The sequence below is a fragment of the Aulostomus chinensis genome, chromosome 15, assembly GCF_037954235.1.
Source record: "Aulostomus chinensis isolate RoL2024-O1b breed Wild chromosome 15, RoL_Achi_v1.0, whole genome shotgun sequence".
NCBI classification, from domain to species: domain Eukaryota; kingdom Metazoa; phylum Chordata; class Actinopteri; order Syngnathiformes; family Aulostomidae; genus Aulostomus; species Aulostomus chinensis.
In genome coordinates this window covers 6,720,556-6,741,597 of record NC_141334.1, presented here as the reverse complement: position 1 = coordinate 6,741,597, position 21,042 = coordinate 6,720,556, and the positions used below count along the sequence as shown (strand labels likewise).

The 21,042-nt window shown below is 40.4% G+C and overlaps 3 protein-coding genes across 9 annotated transcripts in view; all 3 read left to right on the top strand.

Annotated features, from left to right (window-relative positions):
* The window catches only part of acsl6 (acyl-CoA synthetase long chain family member 6), a 33,499-nt gene extending 31,655 nt beyond the window's left edge, over window positions 1–1,844 (top strand). For all 3 annotated transcript variants that reach the window (XM_086226683.1, XM_086226685.1, XM_086226684.1), the window contains exons 20-21: window positions 22–93; window positions 579–1,844. In XM_086226683.1, coding sequence (XP_086082809.1) covers window positions 22–93; window positions 579–719 — 213 coding nt within the window. In that variant the 3' untranslated portion in view covers window positions 720–1,844. The remainder of the gene's footprint in view (window positions 1–21; window positions 94–578) is intronic.
* A 1,048-nt stretch (window positions 1,845–2,892) lies between these two features.
* LOC147248453 (uncharacterized) lies at window positions 2,893–7,165 on the top strand. Of its 3 annotated transcripts, none has more exons than XM_086226438.1 (9): window positions 2,893–3,025; window positions 3,134–3,265; window positions 3,639–3,736; window positions 4,274–4,631; window positions 4,713–4,841; window positions 5,550–5,589; window positions 5,781–5,836; window positions 5,970–6,001; window positions 6,120–7,165. In XM_086226438.1, exons 2-9 carry the CDS (start codon window positions 3,187–3,189, stop codon window positions 6,432–6,434), a joined length of 1,107 nt encoding a protein of 368 aa, XP_086082564.1. In that variant the 5' UTR covers window positions 2,893–3,025; window positions 3,134–3,186; the 3' UTR covers window positions 6,435–7,165. The 3 variants fall into 3 exon arrangements, with proteins under 3 accessions (XP_086082564.1, XP_086082565.1, XP_086082563.1); XM_086226439.1 differs by having other exon boundaries at window positions 2,938–2,958; window positions 3,076–3,265; XM_086226437.1 differs by lacking the exon at window positions 2,893–3,025 and having other exon boundaries at window positions 3,032–3,265.
* Window positions 7,166–7,516: 351 nt separating this feature from the next.
* Window positions 7,517–21,042, top strand: part of fnip1 (folliculin interacting protein 1) — a 36,421-nt gene continuing 22,895 nt past the window's right edge. For 2 of the 3 annotated variants that reach the window (XM_086226779.1, XM_086226776.1), the window contains exons 1-2: window positions 7,517–7,720; window positions 20,329–20,458. In XM_086226779.1, the coding sequence (XP_086082905.1) occupies window positions 7,629–7,720; window positions 20,329–20,458 (222 nt within the window). In that variant the 5' untranslated portion in view covers window positions 7,517–7,628. Of the gene's footprint in view, window positions 7,721–16,119; window positions 16,307–20,328; window positions 20,459–21,042 lie in introns of those variants that run through there. The other variant, XM_086226777.1, reaches the window with a different exon arrangement.

The window sequence follows — 21,042 nt, the reverse complement described above, 5'->3', positions numbered from 1 at the left end:
AAATACTTATTTTGTTCACAGGAACTTAAGAAGGCAATCCTTGAAGATCTGGTGCGTTTAGGCAAAGCCAGTTGTCTCCACTCTTTTGAGCAGGTAAAACAAACTGATAAGTCAGATACACAAATAACATTTGAGAGCTAATATTTCATTTTTGCTGAGCAATTGGATCATTTAGCCATAGGGATGAAACCATGTGAGACATAAGTTTAGAGAGTAAAACCACTATTTAGTGGAAACAACTATTAGATGCCTGAAATGTGAGCCCTGACAACATGCTGCATGTTTTTAAGACACCAAAAAGGGTGAAACCATTGGTGACAAGTAACAAAAGATGTCAAATATATGTGCAAGTGTCCAACCTGGCAGTTCAAGTGCCTCCAAGTGGTATTTAGCGAGAGTCCTTTAGTTCAATTTAATTTCCTCATATGTAAATTCATGAAAATACATAGAAATAATGAATTAACACAACTCTGCAATATACCTCTAAAACAGTTTATATTATATAGCTCATGATTCTACACTATAAACGTTGGCACATTCTTTTTTAACAATCTCTGTTTTTTTTTCCCCTTTGAAAGGTGAAGAACATCTACATCCACAATGAGATGTTCTCCATTGAAAACGGTCTGCTGACTCCGACGTTGAAGGCTAAGAGACCGGAGCTGAAGGAGTTCTTTAAGGAGAAGATCGACCAGCTCTACAGCAGCATCTCCATGTGAGGGCTGCTCCGTGCCAGCAGCTGAACACCAAGAACTTGTGTGATGACCTGAATAGGGACGAACACTTTAGGATTAACATGCTTGGGGAGAACAAGCCAAATGTGGCCCTGCTGTCGAACAACGTCAAATGATCTGTTCCACGCAACAACAACGACAACAACAACAACAACAACAACAACAACAACAAAAAACTAAAAAAAAAAAATCATTCACTATTTTATGTTAAGGATTTCTACTTTCTGTTATTCTGCTTCTCTCTTCCATCGTTCCATCGATAGATTCACATTCAGTCGAACAAGCTGCTGACAGCATGCCGTGGCGAGGGTCCGCCCCTGATCGGACACAGCAGGGATTAAACTCAAATTCAACCCCGATGTTGTGCAGTTAGAGCCTGTTAGAGTTCAGATAATAAGGTAAGAAGAGTACAAATCATTTTGATGTTTGAACCACTTCCGAGTCCCGTCATGTAGTACTATCTCCTCCACGACTTCATCCCCACATGGCTGCATGTTTAAATGATGGACTGGCATACTGTATCAATCATCACACTCTTGTCCCAATCACCACTCTCTGTTGGACCATCGTTGCACAAAACGTATGTCAGGTAAAAGAAAAATAATGCAAAACCAGGAATCGGGGTAATGCATGCAGTTTACCCTGCCATGCTGGGTGCGTATTTCTTTGTGGCCATTAATAGCAGGTCGTATGCAGCTGCCCACCGTCACTGCTGCTAGTGCAAGGCTTTGTAACATAGGCAAAGCTGACAAATTCCTCTCACCTCGAGGAAAATAGAGCAACCGTCAACTTTTGAATAAAAAGAAACGTTTTTTTGTTTTTTTTTGTTTTTTTGGAGGGTTTACATGTAGAAGTAATGTCTAGGCTTTTTAAGTTGATTACCGTCCCAGAGCATAAACAATGTGGATGTACATAAATGAGGACAGCTAGATGTAAGCATATTTATGAAAACAATGGTTTGAATGGATTTTTTTCTTTTCTTTTTTTTTGCGTGTAGTGAGATGAATTGTACTTATTTATTTATATATTCTGCTGTAAAATCAGCACCATATCCTTGTAATGATTGAGTGCAGCAATAGGGATTGGGGAGGGGGAGGAATAGGGTGAGGGCAATGAAATAAAGAAATTCTGGAATGATTTTAAACTTGTGTCCTCTTTATTTTATTTTCGTGAGATGTTCAAATACAGGTTTTATTTTGAAACATTTCCTCTGGAAACATGAGCATACAGTTGTATCAGTCATTGTAAAGGTTCACAAATTGTTAATTATTAGTATTAGGGATCCACAGTATATTTTATTTCACCATTGATGGCGCACGAGCATGCAACTGATCACCACGGTGGCGTCTATTTGATCCTAATCGGGACCATGACATTAAAAACAAACATTATACTTAGTTTTCGTAAGAGAGAGAATTAAAGTACACATATTACCACTTGTTGCAAGAGGGCTGAAGTACAGATGTTCTGTATAGAGAGACTGTAGCTATTGCTTGTTTCCTACTGTAGTCTCGACTCATTCTTTTAGTCAAAAGTACAACAGAAAAGGCAAAGTATACAGATGACATACAGTTAAAAATATTCAGAAAAAAATGTTCATATCACGCCAACTGTACTGAAAAAAAGTTGTGAAACTAATAGATGAGTCAGTGTCAGTGTCTTCAGAAGTAAATACATTAAAGGAGGAGTGACGCAGCTGCAGTTCTGAAAGTTCTAAAAATAAAACGACCAGAGGTCTCCCCCTGCTGGTCATTTAAAAGAATGCAGATTAGGAACATACGTCTTTTCTGTTCACAGTCCAACCGGACAATCAGCATCGCGTTGTGCAAAAAAAAAAGACTTCTTCTGTCTTTGACCAAAACCAATGAAATGTTATAGAAATATAACAAGTAATCTGTTTGCAATTCATGATGTTTATACATACTTTTTCATTAACTTGCTTACCTAAGTGGAAGTAATCAGTAATTTACTTTATTACTTTTGCAGTGTAAAAATTAATATTACTTCTATTACATACAAACATACTTAAATACATAATGAGAAGTCCTCATCATGAAATCTTTACTTTTAATGATCATCAAACAAAATCATGACCCGTGTTAACACCACTACCGCTTCCTTTGAAGTTTTTCCAAAATAAAAGTCCGATATACGGGACTGTGATACGAAGCTGTAATTGAATTTCCTGTGAGTTCAATTAGCCGTCCATCAACTGGATTTGCAGGTGTGTTTGGTTGCTAAGCACCACAGAGAGAGCGGACACGACACCAGCCTCACTTTTACAGCATCAGGTAACCGTCGTGCCTTCTCGAAGTAACGTCAATATTTCCCACTGTTTTAGGGTGGTGTGGTAACGCTGGGCTCGTGTCTTTGCTAACTGCCGTTTTGGTCTTCGCCAGAACCTCTTCAGGGTATAAATTTGGTCTGTATCAATCAGTTGAGTTGTGAAATAATGGGGCGGGTTAGACGAGACGGCGGATTACCAAAGAAGGGAGACACACCTGTGAAGCCAACTCAGGCCTTCAGAAACAGTAAGTCTTTTTTTTTTTTTTTTTAATGGATCCGCTAAATTTGCATTTTTTTTTTTGGGGGGGGGTGATGAAAAGATTCTTACGTGTTTTCTAACAGGTGCGTACTTGGCGTAAAGGCATATTCAGAGAAGTGTGCCGGAGGTTTTTTTTTCTGTCTTTTTTTTTTTTTTTTCCAAAATCTACATCAGTATATCGTCATCATTATTTGTTAATGTTTTTTTTTTCTTCTTCTCATTCATTTTTAACAACTCTGCAGTGTTTATTTAATTTATTGAGGAGCAAATGTGTCACACTTTAATCTGTTTGTTTTTTTGAAAAGCAGATTTCAGTACACGCGCTTTAAATCTAAAAGCTACTGCATCAACATTTCTAGAGCAAAAGAGACCACAGAAGAGGAAGTGTGACGTCATTCCAGAGGAACCTGACGAGGATGGCACTGGTGTCACCTCTAAACCAACCGACCAAGTGAGGGTCAGTGTTCTGGTGGGAGACAATGTGATTGAGTTCCTGTATACTATAGTAAAAGGTTTTAAAAAGTCCCTTCACTCAACTTTTGTTCCTGTATAAATCTGAGTTTCACTCTTGAGAAGTAATTTCTGTCGTATTCTGATATACACTTTCACTCCCTTACATTTCAAGTATTGTATTTTCAACTGTACTACATATATTTTGACTGCTTAAGGTACTTTCAGGATTAGGATTTTGTGTAATTATGGTCAAGGCTTTTAAAATATGACACACGTGGTTTCCAAACTTGCTGTCACAAAAATAGCAGTTTATTGTCCGAATCACAATTCAAGCAAATATTTATTTCTACCTTCTAAACAGAGTATAAGATTAAGTTTTTTTCGCCCTTCTTTTTTTGGGTGATCAGTGAAGCTTATTTACCAGCCACTGCGGCATTTGCCGGTGCTAGTTTGCTCTATAAAATAGCTCAACTACTTCCGTTGCTTGAAATTGTTTGCCAGTTTTAGTTTCATTTTGTTTTATCCCTCTTTACATACGCAGACCAGCAGCAAACCTGCGTTACGTTTGAGCAGCCGTGCGTTCACTGACAACCTCAAATACAGAGCTACATCACCTTCAACACCAGCCAACACCAAACACGGCCACCAGGTGTCACCAGATCTCCCAGACGCTCAGGTGACCCCTGACCCAGAGGCTCTTACAGGTGGTGAGAGGCCCGATGAAGAGGAGCAGAATCTGGCCTTGACTCCAGAAAGCATCATGGCGTCTGGCGTGGATTTGGATGCTACTTTCAGCTCTGATGATGACGACGACGACGACAGTGATGATGATGATTCTTCTTCTGCCTCCATGGCCAGCAGTCCTCCCTCCCCAGAAATCTTCAGACAAGAAAATTATGGTGGGCCTGTTGTTGTGAATCTACCTACAACAACAACAAAAGTGACTAAATGCACCTGATTTATAATTTTCTTTTTATCAGTGGAAATGTTGAGTTTCCCCTTTGAGGAAGATGTGATGGGTCCTCACATAAAGAACTCCACCCTGCTGAACGTGAGCCACGCTGAGAGCATCCACAGGCATCAGCCCCCGAACGTTTCCACCATCATAGGTAAGAAGTGAGACAGCCCCACACAGTTTATAGTCAAAGCAAACAGAAAAATGTACATAAATAGATTTATAAGAAAGGAGCAGAAAATGAAGTGGCTTTTTGTGGGTGGCACCATTCACTCTGTAGCGAAATAAATCTTACTAGTTGCAAGATATTACACATTATACACAATAATGAAAGTATAAACTGGATTATCTCAGAAACTCTTTAGATTCTTTCTTGGGAAGTTTCATGACAGTCTTTTTTGTTTTTTGTAGGAATCTTGCTGATTATGAAGAACAAGCATATCAACAAACTAGCATACGAATAGCAATTATAACGTAACTTACCTGGCAGAGGTAATTATCCTGTTTAATAAAAACACATTACATTAGCTTTAGATGTGTGACTATATAAGAATAAGCAGCCGGGCGGTGTCTGGATTATCAGTGCTCTCATCCAGGGTGCTGGAGTCAGCGGACAGACGACGACACTGGCAAACTTGAGTGTTGTTGTCAGGGCACAGCATGCTAGCTGTGTCCGCCATCTTTCTAAAATTCTCTCTTTGGAGAAAAGGTTTGGCGAGCTTGTGTGTGATAGCATGTACGTCGCCTTCCTTGCAGCTACTTGGATGGTCAGCTGCTCTGTAGAAATATTCTTACCTGGCAGTTAAGCGCGGTTGTGTTCCCCAACTGTGGTCTAAGTGAACATGAGCCCCTCTGTCCACAGATACCTCCACCAGTTTCGCAGATAAAAAAGTTGAGAACAGGTGAGCTGTCAGGTAAAGTTCTTCTGGAACGGTCATGTAACATGAGCTTTTTTTTCATTTCATCCATGTTTATTACAACACGAACTGAAGTGGCTCAGAGGGAAGCCGCTATTGCTGTCACACTCCCTGTATGCTGTAACACTCATCTGCACAACAAAAACTGTTTGAAAAACTGTATTTTCTCTTTGCAGCAAGCTCGGTGGAATTGTAGTTGAGCCTAAAATGATTTCAGACTCCATTCAGGCAGGTAAAGAGTCTGATTTACTCAGATGCCTTTTTAAAGTCATACTTTGCCCTAATTACTAATATGGACATGTCAGTTTAAACTAATTCAAGTCATAATGAGAAGTTTGCACTTTTTTCCCTTCCTCAATCTGTAGGTAATGCATTTGAGAGGAAAACTCAGACAAAAGTAAGAAATTATTTTGACGTTTCTACATTTTTATTTTTATTTTTGGGACCCCTGGATAAGAGTTTCGCACTTTGGTTTCAAAGAAGTAATCTGATCAAGTCGTATTTTGTTGCCTCAGTCTGCCATCAGAAAGCCTATTTTTTACAAGAAGAAGGTCTGGTTCAAAAGCCCTGTCATCACTGAGCAGATATATCTGAACGCTGACACATCCGGCGCAGGACGGATCAGTTTTAACGACAAAATGTTAAAGTTGGCGGTGACGCTGGAGAAGCCCGTAAAGGCAAACCCGGAGCAAGGCAAGTTTTTTGATTTCAACAGCAAGACTGAAAGAGACGAGTTCTTTCAGAGAGCAAGAGAACGATGTGTTAGACTCAGAAGTTATACTTTATTTCCTCTCTCAGTTGCTAAGCACATCGCACCTTCCTTCTCATGATGTGAAGGCGTACGTGAATCTTTAGCTTTCCTATAATCTTGATAAGAGGTCTGCATGTGAAACATGCTTTCACTTTATTATTAATACAAAACAGGATGTCCTGCAATGGCTTGGCAAACCAAAGCAACAGTTTTAACAGCTGTGTGATACTGTCTACACATCCAAAAAAAAAATAAATGAGAATGTGTATAGTTTAGAATATGATCAATCAAGAATTTAATGACTAATTCAACAGCCTGGTATTTCTTAGATTCTTGTTGCTTGCTTACCATAAACCTTGGAAACCTATTTTAAATTCCATTGCTCCTCAACATGGTTTTATTTTCTAAAAACAAATATAGCTTGTTTGGCTTTTAATCAGAGGTTCTTTAAGGACTAGGTAATTTGGAACATATTTCTCAACGCACTTAAAATGTTTTATTTAATTCCAGTCACTATTGCTTGTATTTGAACACTGTATTAAAGCTGTCAAATGTGTGTTGCAAATTGTCCACTAGATGTCAGCCTTGTGTCGTCTAAAACAACCGATTTTTTCATAAGTGTTCCTATCTTATATGTGAAATATCCGTTTTGTATGTTTTGTTTGAATTTTCTTATACTTATAATGCATTGATTTCAGTTTTATAATGATTTTTCTTTAAAGGTTAAAAGATGAGCTAAATTTAAAGAGAAATGTTTAATTTTTTTTTTATTAGTTGCCAGCAGTGGCACTGTCCGTTTCTTTCGAGTGTCGGGGGGGGGGGGGGGGGGGATCTTGAATAAATGTATGTATAATAAATAAAACAGATTCATCAAGTTATTTTATCTCGAGTCCGACTTTCGTTGTTTTGTCTTTCCAAATATATATATATATATATATATATATTTTTAATGGGCTCCAATTCATCTCAGTGGTTACACTTTTACGATCTCTGAATAGATGTCACGGTGTCACGATTCCCGACAAAACATCAACACAAACCTATCCACTGACCACGTGGTACCAGACCAAAAATACTAGCCAATCACATAATTTGTAGTAGCAGCAGCGTCCGGTTAGCCAATCAGAAAAACGTAGTGGGTTACCAAGCAGCTCCTCTGACTAATGCCTGTCATATGACTGTGACACCCATGGAGACAGTTACAAGGAACAAGATTTGCGCTTGGATCTGAAAAGAAAAGAGACCTTCTGTACCGAATTAATTTTGGTACAAAATGCCTCCGACTCTCTTTCAGAAACTTTTCAACAAGAGAAATGCCTTTTCGTCGCCGCCACACAGAGGTAGCAAAGAGGACCCAGCTTTCAGGTAGCTTGTGTGCGTGTATGTATATGTATGTATGTGTTTGCGGTTTGTGTGTAACCATATTTTATTATTTTTTCGCTATAGCGGTGTTTGGAAGCATGAAAGACTTTTCGTTTGGTTGATGTTATTTTTTTTAAACTCGCGGGCACTTTATAATTCAACGCTGTGTATTTTTGTTGAGCTGGAATTAATGCAGCAGCGTGCAGGGAGACGTGGGTGACGTGTTGGTGTCTGTTGGCGAGGTTTAGCTAACATGCTAACGCTAGCTACCAGACGTTAGCGGGTCTGCCGTACACACGCGCCGTCTGGTGGGACTCTTGTTTGAGTTCGCGAACGTTTTTTTTCTTTTCTTTTTTTTTATAAGTATTGTAGCTCGTGTTTTGTTGATTACACTTTAACAATACACCGATAACAAGCTTCTCCCCATACTAAAGTGTGGTTATAAAATATTAGCTGATCATTAAAATGACTTCGAAGTTGCAGCCGTCCCGCGTTCTTTGTCTCACCCTTTGTGTTTCTTATTAGCTTGAACGGTTGTATGTAAACTACCAGGCAGTCATGATAGGAAATTTACGCTTTTTTTTCGCTTATCTAAGCAGAGATAACTTGATGCAAAGTACAGCTGGCATCTCTCTGTCCTCCCGGCGAAACTGTAAGTGCTCGGTCTCGGCCATCAGACAGCGGAGGAGGACACTGTGTGCTTGGTGTTAGAGCACATGTGATGGCTTCGGTCCTCACTGATGGCAGACAGATCTTCTCCTACGCTCGGTATTGGCTGGTGGAGGCACGGTATCAAAATTCTCCTACAATAGCATTAAAACAAGCAGTGTGGGTGGATTTTCTGCAAAGGAAAGTCACTAAATGTACCTTTTACATCAATGATTAGTTGCAGATATTTTACTTTTAAGTGGATTACGTGTAGAAAACCTGCATCAAATATTTGTAACGGCAACGAATAACATCTTCGTGCTTTGATTTTTTTTCAAAGCTTTCATGGAAGGCCTGTTGGCTCAACATGCATTCTTGTCACAACAACAAGAAATGTGGTAATATGTTTTAAAGCAACTATTGTCCAGCAGACATGTTTATGTGATATTGCTTATCCCCAGTAAAAGCTGGTTGAGGTTTTCAAGTTAAGAAATCAAGGGGTTATGAGATTAAATTCTACTTTTGTATGAAGTGGAACATCCATTGATGCAGCCTGACTGAAAAGGTCTAGTAATAGAAGTTTCACTGGTTTGATCCCTGCATCTTCAAGAGGGAAAACTGATGCATTTTAGATAAGTGTTTGTACCCTTTTGGTCTGAAAACCTCAACTAAAACAGCACATTGAACGCTACACTTTTGAATGGCAGACAAAAAGAGTGGTGTCAAAAGTGGCGTCTCTTCCTTGACACATTTACTTTTGCGTGTCGTCAGTTTTCAGTTGTCTGAGAATGCTGCATTCGAATGTTGCAATGGATTAATCGGTTTGATTTTTTTTCTTCATTGTAAGTTCTGTGCCTCAAATAGGCCCTTCTTTTCATAGAAGCCATGTCATCAGGTCATGGCAGGATAAACTCAGGTGTAATTTAATCACAGTTTCATTCAGGTATGCCAGGGTCCTGGTATTGTACATGTCAGCTGATGAGAATGTCTGACGCTAAATAGAATGGGTCTGTAATTAATTTGATCAGTTACACTTGTGGTTACCCTGCCATTTAGCACCTTTCCTGGCAGTGTCTACTGTCATTGTGTGAGTGTGAATGAGGCAACATTGTAAAGTGCCTTGAGTGCCATGAAGGGGGAAAAGACCCATATAAATAAATACAGTCCTTTTACGTTTTTTGAGATGCAATTCAACCTGACTGAGCAGCGCATCATTGACTGGGCTTCTGGGATACTCTATACTCCCCTAGTTGCAGCTTCCCTCACCATGTCCCTACACATTCCAGGTCGAGGTCAGGTCTGCCACCAAGGGGAAAGTGCTCTTTTTAGTTTTAAATACCCTCACATTGGAAAATGTAGCCCTCAGCCCATCACCCACAGTAGATATATTTACCAGTGGAGCTGGAAGTTCACCTCCTCGTGGTGCCACTTGCACTCTGGCCCACGTCAGTGATACTGTATAAATGCAGTGAGTGTGTATGTGTGTGTGTGTGTGTGTGTGTGTGTGTGTGTGTGTGTCTGGCTGGCTGGCCTCAACCCCAGAACAAACAGGCAGACAGCAGGCATTTCTGTTAACTCAGTGGTCAGCTGTGCTCTTCATACCTCTGGCATGAGTTCCCTATTCATCAGGCATGAAGTGCTCTGGAGAGGGCCGAGCTGTGAGGAGACAAGGGCGAGGAGGAGGAGAGGTGTATGGATTGAACAGGCATGAATCCATTATTTATCTTGTAAGGAATTCAGGAAGAGAACATCAGTGGATCAGAGTGAATAAGAGTTTGTCTGACAGATGCGTAAAAGCATATGAGTTGTCGCAACTGCTGTCAGCCATTGACGGGGCACTTTTGTTAACGCCATCTTTTATTTTTTGGAACGAGACGTGACCTTGGAAGTGCGGAACTGGGGAGTGAACTCGCTTGGTCAGCAGTGTGCATTCATAATTCATTATAACTGTCATAGTAATTAGGATGCAAAGGAAATAAAGCCTTTGAGTGTGTTTTGCTGCAGCTGAATACCAAAGATGTGTTCAGGTAACCAAAATGCTACATTCAATTGTATTGAACAGAAAACATTCTAAAAGGATCAAGGTTCTATGATAAAAACATGTTCAAAACTTATCAAAGTTATTAGAATGTGTCATGGATGCTTATCACCCTCATAGTGATTGACAGGTTGTCATCGCAACTAGTTAATTGCAAAGTTTTGCATTATAGCATAACTTTTATTTTACTGTAAACGGACTGTTATTCACAAAACAAAACATCATACTGTGCTGTGTCCTCTGTTTTGTACTAGTTGTAAAAGTATAGGCCAGTAACTAATTAATGGATCTGGAGAATTGGTGGAAGTTGATGGATGAAGGTAGAAGAGTTTGAGATGTCAAAAACTGAGCAGACTAATTAAGAAGAGTGACAGAGGACAGGCGGGTTGCAGATGACTTCCAGTGGATGGAGATGAATCCTTTCTGATCTTCAGCTAAGAAAGAGGAGACACTGGCCATAATGGTGTCAGCATTCCATTTATTGATTTTTAATATTGGTAATACTGTTGCCATTTCAAATGTCAGGATGTGCAAAATACAATAGTAAGGGTTGGGCATCATAATGTTGCCCTGCACAATCATCAAAGCTCTGTCACAGCACAATTCTGTGCCCTTCAGAATTCCACAGAGGGCAGCAGGTTGGCCGACCCTGGGAGGAAAGCCTGAAAAGCCTCTCCTGTTACCCTGACCGCAGCACATGATCATGGACAGCATACTGTACATTACACTGAGAGCTCCTGGCTCATCCTGTAGTCAGTCAGAGGGCCTAGCCTCGGCTGACAGCTTTGTCCTCCCCACCCACGCCCAGACTACTTGCCCTGACTGCTCCCTGCCACTGCTGCTTGCTGAGGAAACTTTCCTCTTGACCTGGGAAATGTCTGAATTCAGCTATGAAAAAGTGCATGGGATGGGAGTCGGCAGCTTTTTTGCTGTCACACCCAAATTTGATAGCCATTAAAAATCTGATTAGATGTTTTTGTGATGGTAATTTGATGCATGAAAGGATGTATTCTTAAGCTGAGAAGTAAGGGACACTATACTTACAATTTCACACGTACTGTGGTTGTTGACTTGGTTGTTTATTGTCTCCTGAAAACCACATCAGTGCTGTTATGATGAGACACTCTGAAGTATGTCCTTCCTGGAGGCCAGCTCAAGCTGCATGTTCTATTTTCATGACGATAAGCCTAATAGAAAAAAAACCCACAAAAATACCCTTATATTAACCTTTCTGATGAATTTAATTTGCGTGCACTGATATTGCAGGGACAATTTCATACAGCAGTAGATCTACTTGTAGTGTGAAGCATTTTCCTTGATAGTTTACTGCACAAGTAGTGTCTCATGTTCCTGGTTGGGGTGGCGTCTTGCTTCCACTGCATACTTTCAGTGCGTCATGTGAGGCTATCATCAATCTCAGGCTGTCATGTGTGTGGGACGATCACATGACAGCATTCTCACTCAAGCTGAAAGCTCCAAGTTGGATTAGCGAGGTGTGTGTGTGTGTGTGTGTGTGGGGGGGGGGGGGGCGTGCTCTTAGTATTTTCATTTCTTGTGCACGTTATACATATCAGTATCATGGATTTATGCGTGTGTCTTTAAAGCTTTGCATTGCTGGTTTTCTTGTTTCTGTTTGTGTGTGAAAGTTGCAGACTTGCCATGGTTCTGTAAAGAAGCCGGCTGTCATCAGGTTCCTATCAGGGTTATTTTAAGTGGCTGGCCACACTAAGGCTTCTTAGAACTGCAGGGTCATAGTAAAGATGTAGTTTTATGTAAGTGCTACACACACACACACACACATGTGCGCGCGCGCGCAAAACACACGGTAGTTCTCTGGTGAGTGCAAGTATGCCAGCTTAACATCTAGTCAGACTTGCATGTCTTCTTACTATGTCCTCGGCTCAAGTACTGCCTGTCTTATACACAGTACAACTTTGACCTACTTCTATTCATTTCTTTCTTTGAATGTTTTTTAGCAGTTTGGTTCTTGCCTTTCTAGAATAACGTGACCATTTTGGCAAATTAAAGATCAAAAACATCCTCTTTACTTTCTGCAGATTGCACAAGCAGAATCATAATGATCAAGATGTATTGGTCAGGAACACCTATGCTTTAACAGATGATTGTGATATGAGGGCAACTATTATTAGTGTCATGTGTTGCTGATTCAGATGAAGTAGTGACTGGGGATTGTAGCTTTTTCACTGGAAAACCCAGCTCACATCATCTTTGGAGCACCTTTAGCCAATCAGTCATTTTTGAGAATCCATTGAGTAGAAGTGTGTGATATGTATTTGAAATTCTTTCATGGTATTGAACTTTTTTTTTTTAATAGCAATTATGAATATAATGCTAGGAAAGTAGTCTTGTATCAAACTTTTGGCCCCAAGTTCCCTCACCATACAGTCCTGAGAGCTGTGCAAAAATGAATCCAAACAAGTTCAAGTTGATCTTGATCATCCCCAAATACTAAAAAATACCAGTTAAATCAACCAAAATCTGGATTAACAAATCCAAATTCCAGTTAAGATAAGAAACGCCAGTATTTACAGGATTCATAATGCATATAACCCCAGGATTTATATGCAATATTGACAAACTAGCACAAGAACATGAAGTTCCTCCAACATTGTGAAGCTTTGTAATGACAGCTGATATGATCTGGCACAGCCCTAGCTTTGGTGTGTTCAGTAGCATTCAGTGAGGTAACCTCGGGGTGTTACAGCATCTTCACCTACTCAGAATCATGTGATTGCTGGCATGCAGAAGTTCCCAAACAAAGACAAAGAAACTCGCAAATATGCAGGTAGTCACGAGCTTTCATGCCTTGTCTGTCAGCTCTTTGGGTGAGTTTCTGTGTTGGTAATTAGTCACAACACAACAATTGTCAGTTCAAGCAAGTTTGGCTTCCGTCCATCCGTCCATCGTCAACCCTTTATCCTGAGTAGCATATGTGTTGGTGTGAAAAGAGGATCAAGTCAAACTTAGCATCTCTAGTAGCAGAGGAGTCTTCTGTCTCTGAGGGGTTGATTTTCAGCTCGTATTACACAGACACACAAACCTCTACAAGGTTCCCAACCAGACACGTAGGCTTTAATATCTGAATTCAAACTGAGTTTATTTATTGATTAGGCATGTGGCGTTATGTCAACTTTAAACAGCAGACAGTTTCTTGTACTTTTGTTTTGTGTATTTTTTAATGACTGATTGATTGAATGTTAAATCTTGTTTGCTTCCTGTCACATTTACCACAAAGTTGCTTTTGAAGTTGGCATTTACGTGCTCTCAGCGTTACTACATGCATCTCAAAACAACATGGACAGATTTAAATGTGTGTCATTCAAAGAGAAGGCAGACTTGGCCATCATCAGCTGTTTCAGTCTACAGCATTGGTACGGTGCATTGACCTGTTATTGTTGGACTGCTGCTAATGCTTAATTTTATGATAATGTATTCCCACACGTTTTCTGATATACATTTTACATTTCGTACACACCTACTTATGCAACAAATGCATGTGAAATTCACTGTGGTGTTGATCCCTGAGAAGCAGACGTTGTAGAATTTGGCACAAAGAAGGTGCTCCTCTAAGACCAGCGGTATCTCAAAGGAAAGATGTGATTAAATGTTCTTTTGTGTCACTGGGGTGATGCATATCTCGTAGTAGAAGTAATGCATTGATATCATCGTGAGAAAGTAGCACCACAGTATCAGTGAATCATGAAGAAGATTGTATTGTGAGCGCTAAGAATTTTATACATGTCAGCATCTTAGGGTAGGTTCAATATCTCAGATATAGCCTAATACACACACACACACACACACACTTTACCTTTAATATGTGTCAGTGATAGATAAAGGGTTCCAACACAATCATCTTAAAACCTTTGAAAAAGTTTGCACATCAATTTTACTGGACTCGTAGAGGCTTACATGATATGGTGATCAGCCTGAAACTATTGCAAAGGCATAGTGGCACAAAATGAGCTACATCTCAGAATAAATCACTCGGGATTCATCCATGTGTATAAATGATGCATCAGGTAGTTTGTTGTGGCATATTTGTGCAGCAGTATTGGTATGCACAGTTATGCCAGGAAAAATCGTCTTTGCAGGCATCACCACCCACAGCAAGCAATGTTTCTTGTTCTATCTAGATTTTTCTGTGTGGTTTGTTGAAAGTCACACCTTGCATGTTCTCACTGTGACTCTGGTTTTACTATTAACTTCTGACATTTGTCATGAGCTGCGGCATTTATACGGCCCTCTTTTTAAAAAATCTATGCTGGACACACAGTGATATGTGTTTCTACAGAAGTTAGTTATGGTGTAAAATCCTACCTAGTCAAACCACCTGTAGTGACTGGCGCACGGGCTACCCGTGGAACTCACTCTAGATTTTAGATGGCACAGGACATAAATAGCAAAGTCAGTACACAGAACAAAAGTAAGAATACAGTCAAAATCTGTTTAATGACAACTCAGAATGTGTGTGCTGCTCAACTGCTGTACACCATTTGCCGCTGGACCTCCCAGAAACCCCTGTCACAACCGGAAGAATGTCACAGCACTTGGACGGAGGAGATATTTATGTAACCGTCTCTCCGTCTTTGACCAACACTGATACACACATGCACAGACATTCCAGGGGCAGTAGAGGGGCAGAGAGAGAGAGCGAGAAAGGGCTCTGCGAGGTCAGTTAGTAGGTTGACGTCACACTTGCTGCAGTCAAGGAAACTTAATTACTTTGTTGTGATCATTATCCACATATGCTGCAGCCAGGAGAAGCTGTTGGTGCTTTTGTTCCAACTTTGCAGAGTTTATATTTTCATCAGATGAAATCATTTTTTTTTCTTCATTTATCAGCAATCTGGAATTGTCAATACATGCAGCTTCCTTTAAAATGCAATGATACTGTACAGTTGGTGCCCCACTTCTTAATTCACCAAAACCTGCAGTTTTTGCTTCACAATGTCCATTGCACAAGCTCCCGCTGTATACACATGGATCTTATTAAGGTGTTTAAAGAATTAACTTTTAATTTTTATTGTATGCATGTTTATGTGTCATGCAGTATGCGTGAGTTTGCTTTAGGGTAAAACCTGGCTCAGTACATACCTCAGTTTTGAAGTCATGGTTGGATGCGTTTTCAATTTTTCAAAACTTTTTTGCTAAACAGTGGTTTTCTGAACAAATAGAAAGTTTCTAATATTGATGCTTACTTACTCTTGAGAAAAGGGAAATTTACTGAATTTTTCAAGGGTATATTTGGTGTGTAAAAGTGCTGAGAACATGGCATATTCCTTTTTAAAGGAAGATGAAGGGAATTGGGAAGCCTAATAATTATGTGGCATCCGTGATGGCTTAAGTTTCAGTCCTCCCTACTGACACTCGACTCACTCCCAGCATTGCTACAGACTTTAATAAGCTGCCACTTACCACAACACTAACCACTCAACATTGAAGGAAGGCGTAAAGAGGAATCAACAGCTGCACAGCTTTCACTTGTTGTTCTTTAGCTTTTTTTTTTTAAAGCTATTTCTTCTTCTTCTTTATTATAAGGATTGTTTTCTACATTTCCACAAGTGGTAAAAGCTTATTGAAGAAAGAAAGCTGGAAACAAGGGAAAAGGGGAACAATGAGTTGGATTAAGAATCAGCACACAAACGAGTCATTCTTTTATCACACTTGCTCTACGGCAGCCAGCAGTAGGGGCTCACTGCTGTTGCTGCCTCTGTCCTGTCCAGCACACACAGTACTCCTGCGATCACCTGACAGTCTCATGTTGTGTGAATTTAGTTCACTGCTATTCTTAGATCCTGCTTTTGGCTGTGGGAGAAGAGAGGAGAGAAAAGAGAGGGAGAGCGCTGGGGAAAGACTGGCACACTCGCAATGATGCTCAGGTAGGAGTCGGTAATATTTAACCAGGCTTCCATGCAGCCAAACTGGCATGGTGGCGGTGGTTGGGAGAGGTTGGAGATTAGTGTTGTTGTGTGGTTTGCTTAGTTTTGTATTTTGCCAAGTGCTGGCAACTGGTGGCTGTTTCCACTTGGACCTACTGAGTAACAATGCAGTGGCTTTTTCATGCTAGACGTTGTGGTGATTGATTTCTCTTAATTTGAGGTCAAGTTATATAAGATGGATTAATGGGTTTGTGTTGAAGCTTAACACACCCACAAGTTTTGGCTTAGACAGACATTGTCTGACAACTATGTATCTGGGTGGAGTCGGTGCTGTTTTACATATCGGCCTTCTCATATTTCAGTAATTATTGACAAAATGTACCTGCTTGACTGTGAGTCCTCTGTGGAAAGGTGGAGAGTTTTTGGGTGTTTTTTGTTGAGACGGTCGAGGTCAGAGGAGTACAAACAAGTCATGAAGTCATGTGCTACTTTTATGAATGACTCCCCTCTCTCTTCTGTCAGTGCTGTGACAGTCACAAGCCCACTGATGGGATACTTCTGCCTTTGCTCTGCCTGGTCCTTCTTTCAGATGCTCTCAGATATATTTTATACGTGTTTGTATTACTGTCTTCTTTCTTAATTCTTATGCATCTTTTTATTCTTTCTTTGTTATTTCAATCCAGGACTTATTGTGAATCCCATCTTAATTGTTGCTTTATTTTGCTCTTCTCATTACAATTCATATTTTTCACCATTTTTGTTTGCATGTACTTATAAAAACGGTCATCTTTCTTGCCTTACGTCCCGTGTTTATTCCTTCGTCTTCCTCCTCCTTCTCACTGTCTTTTCTCTGTTATGTTTAAAACAAAGGGAGCAGTGAACTTGGTGGCTCTGCAAATTATGCAGAATTCCTCTGGACTGCTCAGTAAACAAGACATTATTTTTGCAGTTGTTTTTGTTTTAGTAGTTAAGCAAGTGCAATTGATCATTTCAAAAATTCCATCTATCTCTAGATATATATTTCTTTTTCAGTGGTATTACTCCAAAAATATTTTTGTCAGTAAATTTTCCTATGATACAAAAAAAAACAAAAAACCGCAACAAAGACAAGTCAAATATCTAAAATTACTGCCAGGACTCATGCCATGTGATTGACTAAAATGACTCCCTTCATGTGTGATCTCACACATGAGCTCAGAGTATTGACTTGAGCACATTTGCTGATATTGGAGCTCCTTATGTAGGCCAGGCAGGCATTATGTCACCCATTTAGTGCTTCCACTGGGTAACACTTTGGGTCTCCTTGGATACTCGCCAGGAGCAGAATTTGTTTCAGTCTAACACAAACTTTCACCAGTGGTCCGTTCAGACATAGAAGACACACAGAACAACCACTCAGCAGGTTATTAGTATCCAACTTGAGTCAAACAAATGTCTTGAGGAAGATTGTAGGTTTAGGTTGGATGATAAATATAGTTATTATATTTTCTTGATGACTTTCAGCCTATTCAAAGATGTATTGATTCCTGCCAAGGAAAAATTATTGTGCCTGGTTGTCTCAGTGTCCCCCTTAGTTTTAAACCTCAGTGTCAACAAGTGGTACATGTATTTTGGTTGGTTTTTGAGAACCTGTTACATGCCTAAGAGGTCAGTTACACTGCAGCTCGATCTAAGAGGACCTATGGGAGCGTTGTAAACAGATGGAGCCAGAGCTGCCAGGGTTGGTGGAAGACGAGAGGTGATGAACATCATTCTGAGGGAGAAGTTGAGGTGTCTATGTGCTGAGTCCCTTACTCCAGAGAGAATGAGTGTGTGCGGAGTCGGCACTTGTTTAGCAATGAGGCAGCCCTGACACCTATTTAACAGGCTTTAGATGCCAAAAGCCACTTGTGTGTTGTGATAAGTGTGACTATTTTTTTTAAATTACAAAAGCATATTCCCTTGCATCTGCAGAGTACAATTTGTAGACAGAAGTGTCTCTGTGGCACTGTGCTGCATCATTTAGAATATTATGCTGTGAAAAATTTGACAAATAATCTGCACTTGCTGTGATTTATTCATTGTACTTGGTTTCATTTATATCTGTAATTTCCAAAATACTACGACTATTAGCCCCAGTTCCCTGGATGAGGAAGTTCTCTTCTTGCTCCCTTTCAAGGCCCCACCTGACAAATGACTTTGGTTTGATAACAACGCAGACGTTATATCACATAGTTCTGCCCACCCCCATCCCACCACTGGCTTTCCGACCACACTGAAACTTTTTACCCCTAAGAATGCTGGTCAAACTTTGGCGCCTGTGCTTGGTAAATCAAAGCTCACATGCATGGGAATGCACTGAAAACACAAATGTATTCACAGTCCTGTCACTCCACACTGCATGTTGGCTACTGTGTACAATTTATGAGATGGACTTGACTATGGAGCTCATTCCTCCCATAGTGAACTGATTATGTGTTGCATCCCTGTTTACTATAACTTCTTGTGTTTAGGGGCACTCCCTGCTCCCCTATAAATAGTTATATTTAGGTTCAGCTTTGTGTCGATCTGCTGGAACCATCTATGTGTCGGATCAGTGACTAATCCTTCAAATGTCTGTCAGTCCAACCCCCTGTCATCTTTATAGCCTCCACTAAATCAAACACAGAGCTGTGTTTCCTCAAAAGCAGACGGGGATGCCCAAGCCCTGTGAAGCCCTGCCTGTTGCTTGGTTGGTGGATGCCCAGACAGACCTGGACTTAACCGTCTATATGTTACAATATCTTTCACAGTATTACCTCAGATATCCAGCATTAATTAAACAAGCTGGATGAAACCACAGGTTACCTAGCAACAGCTTTGGGCCAGATCCTGCAAGTAAAAAGGGCTTCACTCATCAGCGCTCCCTGACAGAAGTGTATCTTAATGAAAGTCAATGGCAGTTTAAAATCTGATCACATAAAACCTCCATTGAGCCTTTCATTTTCATCCTGTAGATCTCAATGACTCATCTCAGGTTGCATCAAACTCCTCTTGTGAGGTTACTCCAACAGCCCCTGCTTATCTAACTTAGCTTAGATATATTTGATTGAAAAGGGAAACAGTAAAATCCAACATCATCATCAATAGTCCACTGTCCTTATTCACCTGATTCACTAGTCAGTGTACTTTCTTAAATAATTTTGAAACTCTCCTACTAGTGAAGACTTCCAGCCTCAAAGGGAACAAGGGATGATGCTGATGATGAGTCTACGGTTACAGTAGTGCATGAGGCAAGGTGACTCAGACTGATCATACTGTGTGACAGTCATGTGTATAACTTGTGTAAATGAATGCACAACGCAGGCAACTATTTTTCTGCTGTATTGTACTGCAGTCTGCTTCTTTAGCAGCTATATTATATACTTCCAGTGTGTGGTAGTGGGTGGGAAGTATGTTGTCTTGGCATATCTTTGTGGCTCCCCACTGGTTGCGGTATGAGTTGGATGAGTGGTAGCTATGGCATGGAGTCTGTTAGATCTATCGTGCCCACTGGGAGAGATGACGGGTTAAAGGGAGTTTATTAAAAGCCTGTTGCTTCAAGCCAAGCCAGTCGTCTGCTCATATGCAGCATTGTGGCTGAGATATGCTTCTCAGCAAAATGTATATTATTATCCCAAAATACCAGTTAATCAAATGTTGTAGTCAGAATGTCAGTGATTTAAAGTCTTTACTAGGAAAAACAATTTGTTACTTGTCAGCTTGACAACTAGAAAAGGGCATAAATGTGTTTTAGCATCACATCAAGTTGTACCGTCGTACCTGCTGCTGTCAGTTTTATTTCTTGTTGCTAGAGTATGGTCTCATCTGCAAATTTGAAATGAAATGTTCCTTCACGTCTGTCATGTTCTTGTCACAGATTACTTGTCACCTTGTCACTGCCTTATTTTCTCCATTTCACCCCGGCTGTCTCTTCCTACATCACCTTTTCTTGTGTTTTTTTTTTTTTAACTCCATCCCTCATTTAATCCCTCTTTCCTATGTCCACCCTTCCTCCCATCTAGCTGGCCAGTCCCCCAGCTGGAGCCCAGTCAGATCAGACTGATAGTGTACCAGGACTGTGAGAGGCGCGGCCGAAATGTCCTCTTTGACTCCAACGCCAAAAAGAGGGGCACAGAGGAAACCCCTATCACCGTGAGTCACATGTTTATTTCTGTGTGTGTGTGTGTGTGTGTTTTCATTTGTGAACACATCTATGGTGTTGTAATACAGATGTCAGCTGATGAGACAGATTATCTTAAGTGTGAAACTCTCATGGTACATGTTTGTCTGGCCGATGAGACTTGATAGCAGTTTGTCTACATAGAAGCAGTGTTTTCCAAGGTGTGTGTGTGTGTGTGTGTGTGTGTGTGTGTGTGTGTGTGTGTGTGTGTGTGTAACAATAGCATAACATGCCTACTCTGCTGTGTATTCCTGTCTGACCCTGACCGGTTTGTTCTGGTGCTCTTATCTGCAATAATAATAGCCTCAGCTGACAGCCCATGTGTAAGCAGCATTCTTTCATCCTCACATGACAGCCCTGTCACTTGCTATCCAACCGTCTTCTTTTGTCTTTCTGTCTTCATCTGTTCTGTCACTCTCCAAAATTTCCAACTCATTGTGTGTCTACCTTTTTTGAATCTCTACCTTCACTCTCTCTTCTGAGTTAGTTTCCCTTTAATGGCTCGTTTAGTGTCCTCTGTTTCTCCAAGTGAGTCTGGATATCGTACTTTCTCTGT

Bases quoted from the DNA above. Each gene is read 5' to 3' on its own strand.
- LOC147248453 (XM_086226438.1), top strand. From the start codon at position 3,187: ATGGGGCGGGTTAGACGAGACGGCGGATTACCAAAGAAGGGAGACACA. The intron at 3,266-3,638 runs GTAAGTCTTTTT...CAACATTTCTAG, and splicing joins AACTCAGGCCTTCAGAAACA to AGCAAAAGAGACCACAGAAG. The intron at 4,842-5,549 runs GTAAGAAGTGAG...CTCTGTCCACAG, and splicing joins GAACGTTTCCACCATCATAG to ATACCTCCACCAGTTTCGCA.